Consider the following 15,831-nt stretch of genomic DNA (forward strand, 5'->3'; position numbering starts at 1 on the left):
GAAGGTGAGGATTCTCTGATGGTAAAATCAGTAACTTTATAGAGAGAATGCAATGATATTTTAGAGAGATAGACTCTAAAAATATATATGTTAAAAATGTTAAGAATGAAGAGATTGTGAATCTTTATTCTGAAGGTCTCATGATGTATTTATAGCTAATGAGTCTTTGTCTTTTTGTGAAAAGGAGAGTTTGGAGTGTGATTTTATCCTTGTGATATTTTGAGTTGTATTCTACTCAAAATAATATGTATTGAAACAGTATAAAATATTGAGCAACCTGGATGGAATCTTGGAGAATTCTCCAATGAGTGTTGAATTTGGGCAAGGTGTTTGAGCCCATTAGAAGTGAAAGTGAGTCAGAACCAATTGCCAAGACCCAAACAATCTGGGCTCAGGTGTATTAGAAATGAGAAATAGGTTCAGGCACGCTGCTTGGACCTAAGCATGTTAGGCTCGAGGCGTGCTCCGAAGCCCGAAGATGTGAGGCTTGGACGTGGAAGCCCAAGCACACAAGGGTGGTGAGGTGTATGCCCAGCATCAAGGGCGTTGGGTGTATTCCCAGCAAGGTGTATGCCCTGCATGGACTCAGGCAGTAGCTGACAAGGGTGCGAGGGTGCATGCCCAACATCAAAGACGTTGGAGTGCATGCCCAACAAGGTGTGTGCCCAACATGGGCTTGGATAGTAGCCTCAGCCCAAGCTTTTTGGGTGTTGGGTTCAGGTATGGTAGTCTAAACTCACTTTTCTAGACCTTTTATTGTATTTTAGGCTTGAAATACTAAGCATGAACTAAAGGAATGTTCTTGATGGGTCTATTTTGGAGAATTTTTTTGGTTTCATTTTGAAGATTTTTTAGTCCATTATATTTGGGTCCATCAAACCCAGCTTCTTTCTCAATCCAGTTCCCTTTCAATTCCCCCTCCACCACCGCCTCCTTAGTCAAACAAGCTGAAGAGGAAGCCAACAAAGCCATATTTCACATTTGAAAAGCGTCATCTGTAATGGTACAAGACATCAGCTCTAGAATCGAAAAACATGGCTATTTCAATGCTAGTAAAAACCTTAGATTTGTTTAGGCAAAAATCTTGTGAATTTTTTTAAGATCTTAAAAATCTTATCCTCAACTAATCAGATGAGGATTCTTACCAGTAGAGAAATAATTGTTTGATCAATAATGAATTTGTATGCAATTTTGTCTTTTGATTGAAACAAAGAAGATATGAAGAGAGAAAGGGGAAGGAATTGGAAAAAGAAACTGTAGGATGTTAGCGTGTTCATGTTACATTATAAATTCATCATTTTCTTTTTACTTTAAATTTTAAGTTAATCAAGCATTTTAATTGTATTTTTTTTAAATAATGGCAAAATAAAATAACAAAACCTTTAAAAAAATCAGTGTAATTATCCAAATTATAATTATAATTATAATATCTAAGTAATTCAACCTAGTACGATCATTATAATTATAATTATCTTATTTGTTTTTATATTTCAAATTTTTTTTTAAGAATTTTTTTTATTTTATATATATATTTAATATTTTTATATTATTTTAATGTGTTGATATCAAAAATAATTTTAATATATTTTTAAATAAAAAATATTTTAAAAAACTCAAATTTTAAAACACTTCCTAGATCACGTTGTCGAGTCCAAATAATTAGTCACATAAACACTTCAGATTCGTTTGGACCCTACCAAGAAGGGCTATTTTTTATTTTTATGTTTTTCAGGGTCATATTTTATCTTTGTGAGAAAAACCTCTCCAGGATAAAGTTCCTCATGAGAAGTCATTGAAAGATTTTAATTTATTTTTATATTTTAAAAATATTTTGATATATTTTTTTTAAAATAAAAATATATTATTTTAATATATTTTTAAATAAAAAATATTTTAAAAAATAACAACCACAATTTTCAAAGTCATAAAGAAATCAATGAAGGACAAAACAAAGGACAGTTGCTAAAATGTAGTCCACCAATTTCCCACGCGGACCCTTTTGAAGCCAGCCACAAGTTTTGCTGGTTTTTTAAATAGTATTTTTTTAAAAAATTATTTCATATATATATATATATATATAATTTTTAAAATATTATTCCAATTTATCTATTTTTTTGGTTTTATATAAATAAATTTTATTTTTAGATAATATTTTTAATATATATAATTTTAGATGATATTTTTTTATTCAATTAATTTTATATATATCTATTTATATTATCGTTTGATTTAATAAAAAATTGATTTTAATAAATAAATTCAGTAAATATATTCAGGTAAATATCTTATATTATAGTTCAAATATTTTTATTTATAATTATCTCTTAATTTTTCAAGTTTAACTTGTAGTTATTGTTAATGGTTTTTTATTCCGTTAATTTATATATATAATTATCAATTTATTTAATTAAATGCTTGCAACATATATTTTGGACTATAATTATCTCTTAATTTTTCTAACTTTGCTTCTAGTTATTATTATTAATTTTTTTATATACACAAATAACTATCGATTTATTTAGTTAAATATTTATATAAAACTTTCAATTTAAATTTAAATTTTGTATATAAAAAATACATTGGAAAAAACTTTACATTCACCTTTTTATAGAAAACAAAAGTTTTTGAATATTTAAAGCAAATTTTTACCCTACTTTTTGTGATGGTATTATGTTTTTAAAAAATAAATTTTGTGATGTTCTTCATAGCATTAAATATTTTGTATCCTGTAAACACGCGAAGAACTCCAAAGAGATATCTTCTTCTTGAGAAAATTTGATCTCATTTGATTTAGTTTTTGAATTTGAATTATTTCACTCAATTTAATTTGAACTTTGGATGAGACTTTGTTAATAATATTATATCATTATTATCTAATAAAATCTTTTGAATTTAAAACTTATAAAAATCTATGGATTATTTTGTATTTAATTTTTAAAATTAATTAAAAATAATATGATAGTATAATTGTAATGGTACCATATAAAAAATATTTTAATTTAAAGTGAAATTATTAAATGAGAATTAAACTAGTAATAGTTTTATATTACTAATTGGAAAGAAAACTACACATGCAAGAAGCATATATGTGGATTGCCATCAATAATTATTTTTTTAAAAGAGAATAATCTAGTTGGAGAAATTATATTATTTAGTTATTAATAAATCATCCATTGATATTTTCAAACATAATAAATCATATCTATCTATAAACGGTTGAATTCAAATTAACAATTATATTTGATATTAAAAATCAAATTAATATTAAGACATATATTTGAGTATGTATCCACAATTCAAGTATAAATAAAAATATTAATTAATAATTTGTTTTGTGTTTTCACGAACATCATTTATAGAGGTAGTTTCTTTGTTTATTTTGTGTTTTAAAAGTGTTTTTAAAAAAATTTGAATTTTTTTTATTTTTTTCTTTACTTTAAATTAATATTTTTTTGGTATTTTCAAATTATTTTAATGCACTGATATCAAAAATAATTTTAAAAAATAAAATTAATATTATCTTAATGTTTTTTTAAATAAAAAATATTTTAAAAATTAATCATAACCACTCTTCAAACAAGTATTTTTAATAATATTTTTTTTTTTAAAAAATTATTTTAAAAACTAATCATAACCACACTCCAAACATGTAAACATGAAAAAAAATAATCCTAATTTAGATGGCACTCGCAACATATTGTAAACATTTCCATGAAGGATTGATTAAACTATATGTATTTTTCCCATTTTATAATTTGATTTCGAAAAGAGTTAAGATTATGCAAGGGATGAGTACGTAAATTCCCTGGTTCCACGTAAGCCTCCGAGTTCGTAGAAAGAAAAGGAAAGGAAACAAAAATTACCAAAAATAATGTAAAGACACGGAAATCGAGTGAATTGATTGAACTGTGGTACGGACGTTAGATAGCATTCTCTCCTCTCCACTCAGGGACCCGCATCATCACACCATCCTCGAAATTTCCCTCCTCTCTTCTTCTTCCTCCTCCTCCTCTAATCCAAAAACCATTCCATTTATATAACACAACAACAAACTCCATTAATCTGACAAATTGTATTATTATTAACACAAAAAAATAACTAATCATGAGTGTCAAGGTACCCGCGGCGAGAACACGTGTAGGAAAGTACGAGTTAGGCAAGACCATTGGTGAAGGGAGCTTCGCCAAGGTCAAGGTCGCTAAAAATGTTCAGACCGGTGATGTTGTTGCCATTAAAATTCTCGACCGTGATCAAGTCCTCCGTCACAAGATGGTCGAACAGGTTCTGATAATTAATGCTAATCTTTTATCAACTTCTGTTCTGTCACTTTCTGTACCGTGGGAATAGCAATATTCTAATTATGATGATTTATTAATTTTGAATCAATGATTAAGAGAACTGCTTGCGTTGTTTTTCTCTTATGTATATAATTTTTGTTGGCAGTTAAAAAGAGAAATATCAACAATGAAGCTGATTAAACATCCAAATGTCATCAAAATCTTTGAGGTACTTGCGATTTTTAATAATAATAAAAAAGGGATATATTTCTTGAGATTTTTATATGTATGCGACTGATTTTACTAAAACTACTTGCAAATATTTATAGGTCATGGCAAGTAAAACTAAGATTTACATTGTCATTGAGTTTGTTGACGGAGGAGAGCTCTTTGACAAAATTGTAAGACGTTAATTTTTTTCTCTCTTTTGAGTAAATTCCTCTAATTTATTATTACTTTTCGCATTTCCCATTTTCTTGTGCATTGATGTTTTTAATTTGTCAGCACTGACCACGTAATTAAAAAAGGTTATTTGATTGTTTCCTTGCTCCTAGGCTAAGCACGGGAGACTTAAAGAGGACGAAGCCAGGAGATATTTCCAGCAGCTTATTAAAGCCGTGGATTACTGCCATAGTAGAGGCGTTTTCCATAGAGATTTGAAGGTTTTCCTACATGCCTTGCATGATTTCCTATGTTCATTTTCCTGATGATCGGCGGGTGTGTTCAGAAATATGTGTACCTACACACACACACACACACACACTTGATTCTTGCCTCGTTCAACCGGGAGTTTGCTTGTTTATCATTAATGGCTACTCTGCATTTGTACAGCCCGAGAACCTTCTTCTTGATTCACGCGGTGTTCTTAAAGTTTCGGATTTTGGATTGAGTGCGCTGTCACAACAATTGCGGGTAAGCCTTATCTGATTATTGCTCACATCCTATCCTGTACGTTTATGTCGACAGGAGCAGCTTTCTCTAGGTGGATTGAGTTTTTTAAGAAGTGTGTTATTTGATACTTGGATTTATTGCGTATTTCCCAACATTTATTTGATGAAAATTAATACACAACGTTCTGTATATGAAGACACTGGCCCCTTTCTCTTGAATTATCGAAACTGATTACTACTTAAAAGCTTACTGCTGGGAATTGATCGTTTCTGCAATATAAAGCAATGAAGGCAAACCTTTTCCTCTGTTTTTCTAATTTTAGGGTGATGGGCTTCTTCACACTGCCTGTGGAACACCAAATTATGTCGCACCTGAGGTATTATACCTTTAATTTGGTGGAATTAGAATTATCAGATAATACATTTCTCTGGTACTATGTTGATTGCATATGTTATTGTTCTTTCCAGGTTCTCCGAGACCAAGGTTATGATGGAACAGCATCCGATGTATGGTCTTGTGGGGTCATTCTCTATGTTCTTATGGCTGGATTCTTACCTTTTTCCGAGTCAAGTCTTGTGGTTTTGTACAGAAAAGTAAGTAAATTAACCTCTATCTTTTTCACGTTTTTAATTTAGAGACCTTCCATATGCATACCAATGCATGTCAGAAAGTAATTTCAGATCTGCAGAGCTGATTTCACATTTCCATCGTGGTTTTCATCTGGTGCAAAGAAACTGATAAAGCGCATTCTTGACCCAAAACCTCTTACAGTGAGATCTAGATCCCTCTCTTTGTTGGATGTACATTAAATTTACTCATTCGTTTTGAGTTTGCTTCTGGACCTGTTATTAGTGTGGTTAGAGAATCAGCGTATAAAATACCTAATGCAGTACTTGATGGCTTTGTTCTTTTCTCAATCGTATGCTCATAATCACTAATATTATGATGGCATCTTCCACAGAGGATAACAGTTTCTGAAATTTTAGAAGATGAATGGTTCAAGAAAGGATACAAGCCACCGCAATTCGAGCAGGAAGAGGATGTAAATATAGATGATGTTGATGCTGTTTTTAATGACTCAAAGGTAAGAATTTTGATCACAAAAGCTAGCTAATTTACCTTAGACAAGGCGTCAAAATAATGTCTTGGTACCGAACTTCTGCAGACCCTTTAAGGAAGGGCATTCAGAATGTTTAATCCCGTATGTTCAATTCTCGGCACTGGACTTTGTTGGGCTTTTGTTTGTGTCCATCGTGGGGGCAATGTTGGGGTGCTAGCGAGCTTTTCTTGCCTCCTGAAAGGTGTGTGTTTTTGGAAAAGAAAAAGTTTAGAGTTTAATAATAAAATTATATTTAAAGTTAAGGAGTAGCCACCTAGTATTATAGTTACTTGGAACCTATGGTCTACGAGAGTCTGGGTGTTGTGTAAGGGGAAGATGCATCACCCCCAGTGCATCCTAATTAAGGTAAGCTGCATTGTTGTTTGATTGTTTTTCTAGGTCAAATTTCTATTCGTTGGTCTTGTTTATGATTCAAGGTAGAACTCCCTTCATGAGATAGTCTCTATCTTATCGGATTAAATCTTAACCGTTCTAAGGTCTGAATTTTAGTATCGTATTTATTTTGCACTTTGTATTTTTAATATCTGAGAGTGTACTCTATTATGTAGTTTTACACCCCACAGGTTTTAAAGTCTACACCTAAATCCTATGAAATAAAAAAATAATTGGTAAAGAGTTTTTGATTATTTGATCAAATCCTAATAGATAATCATAAACTGGTTATGATTTTTTTTTTTGCTTTTTAAAACATGAGAAAAATATAATTTTTATGAAAATATGTTTGAAAAACTTTTTAGGATTTGGCAGTATTTATGAAAATAAAATATTTTTTTGAATTTTTTTGAAATTGTTTAGAAACATTCTAGAGAAAACCGGGTATTTTAATACCGGGTCAATATCTTACAGTGTAAATATGCAATTCGATATTATGAAAAACTGGTAGAAAAACATGCAAGAAAATCACAAATTTTTTAAAAGGATTTTTGGAATTGTTTTCTTTTTTTTTTTTATAAAAAATATTATGATAATATTTATTAATATATTATTATTTTATATTGGGTTGGGCCGAATCCAGCATAATTGGGTTGAATTGGCCCAAAAGAGTAGGGCCAAAATCAGCCCAACAAATCTTTTGTTTTTTTGGGTGAATTGGACCTGGTCTAGCCATTTGGGTTGGGCTAGCACGGGTCCAACCCAAAATAGGGGTTAATTTTTTTTCCCCTCCTCCTTGCGGAATGAATTCTGCATGCAGGAAGGAGGGGGTGAAAAGGGGAGGGGGGGATTGCGTGGTAGTCGTGGCTAGTTAACGTGGAAGGACAACGTAAGGTTGGCGGTTGTAACGGTAGAGACCTGTGGTAGAGGGAGAGAGAAGAAGAAGGAAGAGGTAGATAAGAGAGAGAGACTAGCGGTGGCTCCTGGTGGCCGGCTGATGATTGGCCTAGCTACCTGTGGTGGAGCTAGTGGCGGACAAGCTGGTGGAGAAGACGGTCAGCGGCTGGGACAACATATAGAGAGAGAAGGGGCTGATTTTTTGCCGACTTTGGACCTGAGTTTCTTGATGTTCATGCCATGAAATCCACCCCTATTTATAGGGGGTGGAAGAGGGCAATCTTGTTTTCACATGGGAAAAATTCCAGCCCTTGATTCAGCTGGGAAGGATCCCAACTGTTTGTTCAAAGTAGGCACAATGAACTGTCAAATTTGACAGTTAAAGGCTATCTGAATTAGTAACTTTAGGCCTACGTCACGATCGCTGTGTTGTCAATAGGTCTGAATGGACCATACCTGGTTGTGGAGAAATGTAAGGTGATCATTTTGGTTCAAGTGTTATCAAATTTGGTGAAGATATGAAGCATTAAATGCATATGAAAAGTAGCCACTTAGGCACCTTTTTCAGTTAATAATGAAAAAGATAATGAATAGTGACCAGACGATGCGTCGTTTGGTGCCTTTTTTTGCCACAATTCAGTTTAGTCATCCACCTTTCAATGTATGTTGATTGCATCCCTAATTGACCTTGAATTTTTGATTTAATGCAATTAAGTCCTTGGAAAACTTCAATTTTAACCTTGGAGTTCAACACCTTTTCCTTTTTGGTCATTGGTTTTGGATTTATGCATTTTGACCCTTCATTGACCATTAAACTTTTAATTTTTTTCAATTTCACCCCCAGTTTTATCAATTGGATTCTTATAGTTCGACGCCTTTTGCAAAATGATCCTTGGCTTTGAAATTTTTTAATTTGACTCCTAATCGACCCAAAACTTTAATTTTCTTATGATTTTGCCTCTGATTTCAATTAATTGACTTGGTAAAAAATAAATTTGGTCTTTTGAAATTTTAATTTTTTCAATTAAGCCTAAATTAGGCTTCTGGACTTAATATTTCACCAATTAAGTCCATAATAAAATTAATTTGATCCATTTAAAGTATAATTAAGTCATCGCACTGAACTAAATCTTGTAATTAAACCCAAATTAATTCTTAAATATAATCAAATTTTAATTTGACCCATGATTAAATCAAATTAACCTTTTAAAATGGCAATACATTACCGGATCGGGTTCTAATTTTAAATCAACAATGAATTCAACCTGAAATGGCAATACATTACCAGAACGAGTTCTAATTTTAGTTATTTACTTTGCAGGAACATCTTGTGACAGAAAGGAAGGTGAAACCAGTGTCAATGAATGCTTTCGAGCTTATTTCTAAAACACAGGGATTTAGCCTTGATAATTTGTTCGGGAAGCAGGCAGTACGTATAATTAGATTTCTTTCATCACTTTGGTCATTGCATTTAAAATTTGCAATTCGTTGTGCCACTAATGTGAAAGTGATGTATTATGGTGGCAAAATTTTGTAAGAGCAATGGTTTGCCAAGGCAATGTCAATGCACAGACCATTTCTATTTTCTTTCTTTCTTTGTTGAAGAGTCTTCAGCCTTTTGGCCCTTAGTTTGAATTAGCCCTGACCCAACCCTTGTGATCCTTCTTTCTAACGAAGTTAAAACTCGCAATGGCTACCTAAATGCTTCTCTTTGCCTCTCTATGTTTGTTCTAGGGTGTTGTAAAACGAGAAACCCATATTGCTTCGCATAGCCCAGCAAATGAAATCATGTCTAGAATTGAGGAAGCTGCAAAGCCTCTGGGCTTTAATGTCGATAAACGAAACTACAAGGTAATGGTTTCTTTCTTTTGCCATGCCCCCCCGTTTTTAAACCAACACATCCACTTAAACTTCTAGGTTTTGTATTTATGATTCTGTTTTTGAAATTGAATGGTTTTATTTCCAAACTAATTCCAGATGAAGTTGAAAGGTGACAAAAGTGGGAGGAAGGGCCAACTCTCCGTAGCTACTGAGGTAACATTGAGTTGATCCATGGTGCTTGTAAGATACCTTTGAATCCCTTCAGAATGAAGTCGAAAATCATTTGTAATGTGTGAAGAATAATGTTTTTCCTTGCTCTGACGTCCCTGTCAGAACCATGTAGGGACGCTAATGGTTGTGCATTAATTCAAATACTTGATACAGCATATGGAAGTTGACAACTTGTTACTTTTGGACTTTCAGGTGTTTGAGGTAGCTCCCTCTTTGCACATGGTGGAGCTGCGGAAAATTGGTGGCGATACGCTTGAGTTTCACAAGGTACGTCTGCATTCTAATTTTGATATCTAAAAAAAAGAGAAGAAAAAACATCTTTCTGTTTTGGATGCATTCGTTTTGGAAGGATGGAAGAGTTTTAATGCGCTAAGTTTGTGGTTGGCTAATATCGTATACATTTCTTTTGCAGTTCTACAAGAGCTTCTCGTCAGGTTTAAAGGATGTAGTCTGGAAATCTGATCAAACTATAGAAGGATTAAGGTAAACTCGATCTGTGCCTCTACTCTGCACGTATGCTTGAGTCTCTTATGAAGTACACATAATTAACTCACGATTCTCTTGAGCGGGCCATAGCAGAACTTTTCCTACTGGGTCCATTCCTTTATTCTTGATATTTGTTTTAGATCATTGCACATCAAATTTGAGAGTATATATGTGCAATGTGAAAGCTTTGAACGGTTGGCGTGGTGGTTTCAACTAATATGTGGTACAATGGAAGAAATTGAATTAGATTGTGTTTGTTATGTTGGGAGAGAATGCCTTTACTTGTAATCTAAGACAGTTTAATTTTATATTTAGATACATTTTAAAAATATATTTGACTTAAAAAACATATCAAATTACAAAACATCTAAAACAGAAGGCAAAAATATTGTATCCCTTCTCATATTTTTCTATTCATCACTATTGTGTAATAACTTATTTGTCATTCTCAAGATAAATTTGTTTGCTTTTGAACCAGCAGTAATTTTGATTTTTCATACTATGCATTAGTCAATATGAATTTGTTTGGGAGTACTTTTATATATTCAATATATTTATAAACAATTAAAAAACCAAAAATAACCTTGGGATAAAAATAAAAAAACTAACACTGTAGGGTAGGGGTATAGTTGTTTTTTTTTTCTTTTTTAAAATACAAAAAGATTACATATATGACCTTAAGGACAAAAAATTTAAGCCATTGAAACAAGGGTATTAACAAATTTTTTCTCACGGTTTTGTTTTGTAATTATTGGTTTGGTTGAGAGTAGTAACGTAATTTACTATTTAATTTATGATTTTTAAATGTAAAAGGTTGTTGGCATTTGTCTAGCACGCGCCAGCGCGTGGGAGACGTTGTGCACTTTGGGTAGTGCATGCAGTGTTTTTTGGTGGTATAAAAAAAGCTTTTGCTGTCTCATTTAATTCTCTTTTGTGTTCTCTTCCTTTATTTGTGACACGTGACATCTAAAGGTAATTGGTTTGTTGTAAGTGGTCCTTCCTTTACCCACCTTCATTTCTCTCTCCTACCTCACAAAATCAACATTGGTCCTTATTGTTGTGGTGTTTCAGATTCAGTTCTTTTAGTTTTGATTTTTGACATTTTTTTTTTGTTAAAGTTTTATTTGTTTTCGATTTAATTCTTTAATTCTAATTTATAAATGTAATGTTTTCAATTCGGTCCTTCTACTTTTAATTCCTTATTTTTTTGCTTTACTCTTTTGTCAAAGTTTTTATGGTTTTCATTTTTTTTCTCATCAGGTTTTTGAGTTTTTTTAATAAGAATATTTAATTTGATGCCTTTTCTTTTGATTTTTTCTTTGTTTTTTTGTCAAAGTTTTTATGTGGTCTTTAGTTTTATCCTTTAAATCGAGTTTATGTTTTTTGTTATAATAATAATAATAATAATAAATAGTAAATCATTCTAAATTCTAATTTAGAATAATAAATTCAAAGAAATTCTAAATTTATTTTTTAATAAATTCTAAATAAATATAAATTTAAATTCTATTCAAATAGAATAGAATAAAAAATCAAATGTATAAAAATAATATAGAAATTAAATGTATTATATAAATCTAAATGTATTAGATGTAGTCTATTAATTAAATATAATAGGTAATTAAATATAATAGGATATAGTAGATATGTAATAGGAGTATAATAGGAATGGTCCTAATAAAATATCTGATGTAGCTATTCAGAAATAGAATTCAGGTAGTGCATGTTAATATCAAGACAAGAAAAAAAATATAGATATAGTTGAACGTTAAAATTTCTCTATGCCAAGGAGAAGTAGTAACAGAAGTGGTGACGATGATGGTTATAATAATAATAATAATAATAATAATAATAATAATAATAATAATAATAGCAGTGGTGGTACTGGTAATAATAATAATAATAATAATAATAATAATAATAATAGCCTTCAAATCAAGTTTATATTTTTTGTTATTTCAATAATAATAATAGTATTAATAATAACAATAATAGTAATGATACTAATAATACTACCAATAGTGGTACTAATGATAATAATAATAATAATAATAATAATAATAATAATAATAATATGAGCCGGATTAAGCTAAGAGCTATTTAAGCAATAACTCAAGGCTACTACTTAACAAAAGGTCCTAAGAATAAGTAAGATATAATTTTCAATTATGATATATGAAATGAAGATTATCTTCACTTAACAAAAGACCACAACTATGAAATGAAGATTGTCCAAGACCCCACTTATCAAACATCCATAAAAAATAATAAAAAATATTTCTTAAATATTTTAAAAGGCCCTATTTTGCCTAAGGCCTCTCATTCACCTTAAGCTGGTTCTGTATAGTAGTACTACTAGTAATGATACTAATGGTAATGATACTAATAGTAATGGTAATTATAATAACAATAGCAATAACAATGAAGCTAATAAAAAAAAATAACTAAAAAGGAAGGGATTTCTTGTAGCCACATAGACAATTCACTATTTATTACAATAATCAAGTAATGTCTATGACCTTCCTAAAAATAGAAGACATGCTTTTGAGCTAGGGATGTTTATGTATTTTTCACACAACTTATTAGTCATTGTAGATTTGATTGGGGGTATTTTTGTCTATTTAATATTTTTAATAACAGTGAAATAATAAAAATACCCCCAAGGATAAAAGAATCAATATAACGGGAGCATGGGCATCTCGGTATTTTTATTTTTTTTATATAAATAGTCAAATTACACATGCGTCCTTGAATCCAATAAATGTAAGTAATTGGGTCATGGGTATTAGGGTCTTTTTTAGCCTCAATTTTTTTTTGTTAATTGTAGGTTTTATTGAGGGTGATAATATTTTTAAACTTGAAAAAACTATTGGCACATTGGGGCCACTAAGCACTTTGGATGGCGTGTGCAATGGCTCTTGATGGTCAAAAATAGGCTTTCGCTGTATAATTTTATTCCTCGTTGTCTCCTTTTCTAAAAAAAAAAAAAGCAATGTTGTCTTAGCCTTAATATTTTTATATTTAAAAAAACTATTGGTGCATTGGGGCCACCAAGTACTTTGGATGACGCATGCGGCAGTTCCTGATGGTAAAAAATAGGCTTCCATTGTATAATTTTATTCCTCGTTGTCTCCTTTTCCATTATGGCTAGCACATGTCAAAAAATAAACAATGTTGTTGTTATAACCCAATTTTGACTCATTTGCTTTTTAATCTGATTTTAAGGTGGTTCAGATTTGAAATTAAAATATCAGAGGCTTGAATGCAAAATTTGAAACTTCAATGACCAAATTGAGAAAGGGTCATGCTAGGCCAAAACAATACCGTGTCAAATAGGCACTGTTTTTCGTCTTCTTCTTCCGGCACTGCAAATCTGCCTGAAAAGAAGGGAATGTCGGCATCCCAGTCCAACCAAAACACAAATTGCAAATCTTATCTTCATGAAAATTACTACCCCAGGGAGATAAGGATCGAACCTCCAGTATCCAAGTCCCAGGAAAAAAACCAACACCCCCCTTCCAGCCATGCTTATCAAGAAAAGAGCCATGCGCAGAGGGAGTACTAGGGATGTTCCGTATAAATACAGAGCTCTCCAGTGGAAAGAGGGGGGGGGCAAAAAAACCAAAAATCAAAAAACATAAGGAAAATCCAGAAAAGCAAAAAACCTAAAAACAGAGGGGAGGATCTAGAATACAAAGGAAAAAAAAGCAAAGAGTCATATAGAGGAAAGAAAAAACCAAAGAAAAAAACAAGAGACAGGAGGGGGAAGAAAAGGACATTCTTCAGCTGGTGCTAGGATCATTACCCTCGTCTTTGTTTTCGTCTTCGCCTAGGTAAGCTTTCTTCCTCCTACCCGTTTAATCCATTTCTAAAGTTTGGAAAATAGTGTGAAGGTAATTATAATTACCTTCACACTGTGCAGAGCACGCGTGACTTGGTTCACGCGTGCCTGCCAGTTACTGGTCTAAACCAGTAACCAGGCCAGGTCAGATGGGTCCAGCTTGCCTGCACGGCGGGGCTAGACCCAGCCCAAAAAAAAGAAGAAAAAAGTTGGCTGGGTCTGGGCTTTAGGCCCACCCAGCCCAAATTGTGTTTGCTAAAGGTGTGTTTGGTAAAACACAACCTTATGCATTGGCCACAATTTTTATGCTCATTCTAGTTTGATATTTGGCCAAACAAATCCCTTTTTGATATCAAAAAATTCCAAAGATATTTGGGGATCTTCGTTGATTTATTTGTGGGCTCTTCGAGCTTTTTTTAATTTTTTTTCTTAGTGTTTTGAATTTTTTCTATCATGTGCTCAATTTGTGGACCAGTATTGTTAAACACAAAATTTGTTGTGCAATGTCTATGTTATTTCCGTCTAAAAAGGGCAAATGATAATAAAGTGTAAACAAGAAGAAAATGGCCTAGAAAATTCTCTTTGTAATTCATTTTTTTACAAAATTATTCACTGACGCCAGAATCAGGAATATCATAATTTTTTAGGTTTGTGCGATATTTACCAACGCTAGATTTGAAAATATTCATATGAATTGTTCACTAACGTCAGTGTCAAGAACATATTAGGAAGAATAAAAAAAAAGGAGAACAAATTCTTAACAATTTTAGACAAAACCAGTAATGTAGTCTGCCTTAGGTAGGATGATAACATCTTCCTTTTTGCGTAACAAGTCATGTACCATAGAATCTTTTTTGACCAGTTAGAGTTCCTAATAACCATAATATTAGGTGGCGACTCCTTAAACTAGATATTTTTTCTTAAAAAACAAGATGCCAGATATCTGTTTTTTTTTCAATAAAGATTATTTTTAACTAGGTCGCTGTGATATTAGGGTGTGATAGTTATCTTAGCCTTAATTTATGTTGTTACACATTTATCATGATCAATTTTTTATGTTATTTTTTACCCCATTTTAATAAATAAATATTTTTTTTTATAAAAAAATATTTGGCCCTGCTGTGAAGCGCGAGCCCTCGGAGCTAGTTGAATATAAAGCATTATTCAGAATAGAATAAGTTGTGATATATTTTTAAAATTTATACATGAAAAGTATTGATCTGTCGGGTCAACAAAATTCTTTTTTCCATCATGGTGGAACAAGCTTGTCTAATAGAAGGGTCAAAAATCATTATTTCTCATTGTTTTATAATATATTTTAGTTTATTAATCAACTCATTTATTTATTTTTTTAATTCGATAGACAAAAATTCTATAAATTTTATTAAAATGAATATTTACATGTAGGGTTTTATATGCAATTTGTTTTTAGTTTAGGGACTAAATTGTTCTTACCATAAAATCAGAGGATCCAAAAAATTCTAATAAGTGCTAAACTGTTATGAAAATAAAAAATTTTGGAGCTAAGATAAATTATTGAAAAAAAATTCAAGAATCAAAATGAATTCTTATAAAATCTTCATGATGTCAGTCGACTTCATTTTTACTATCCAAGCAAGTCTATTCCCATTTAAGTTCATCCGAAACTCTACCGTCCCCATTGGCAGCTCATCCCCCTTTTCTCTGTTTCTTTCTGCATTAATTTCTCGAAGTGAACATATTTAAGTTTTTCAACTTGATGATGGTTCGTGTAATTGGAGGGACCCTCCACTGGGGGAAGAATTCAATTGCTAGATGATACTTGGGAGTTCCCAAAAGATATAGAATTAGTGTAATTTACGGGAATCTCTCATAATTGGATCTCTTTAAAGAGTGATGGCAACACCAATCTAACA

At 31.5% G+C, this 15,831-nt stretch overlaps 1 protein-coding gene across 2 annotated transcripts; it reads left to right on the top strand.

Moving 5' to 3' along the window:
* Positions 1-3,887: 3,887 nt before the first annotated feature.
* Positions 3,888-10,426, top strand: LOC133691380 (CBL-interacting serine/threonine-protein kinase 9-like). Of its 2 annotated transcripts, XM_062111856.1 has the most exons (15): positions 3,888-4,281; positions 4,444-4,506; positions 4,607-4,678; positions 4,832-4,939; positions 5,109-5,189; positions 5,491-5,544; positions 5,636-5,761; positions 5,849-5,938; positions 6,130-6,252; positions 8,879-8,986; positions 9,292-9,408; positions 9,535-9,591; positions 9,802-9,876; positions 10,022-10,092; positions 10,189-10,426. In XM_062111856.1, the coding sequence occupies exons 1-15, from the start codon at positions 4,105-4,107 to the stop codon at positions 10,310-10,312; spliced, it is 1,446 nt and encodes a 481-aa protein (XP_061967840.1). In that variant the 5' UTR covers positions 3,888-4,104; the 3' UTR covers positions 10,313-10,426. The 2 variants fall into 2 exon arrangements, with proteins under 2 accessions (XP_061967840.1, XP_061967841.1); XM_062111857.1 differs by lacking the exons at positions 8,879-8,986; positions 9,292-9,408; positions 9,535-9,591; ... (1 more) ...; positions 10,022-10,092; positions 10,189-10,426 and adding an exon at positions 6,334-6,469.
* Positions 10,427-15,831: the final 5,405 nt, after the last annotated feature.

The sequence above is a fragment of the Populus nigra genome, chromosome 4 (assembly GCF_951802175.1).
Source record: "Populus nigra chromosome 4, ddPopNigr1.1, whole genome shotgun sequence".
Lineage (NCBI taxonomy): Eukaryota > Viridiplantae > Streptophyta > Magnoliopsida > Malpighiales > Salicaceae > Populus > Populus nigra.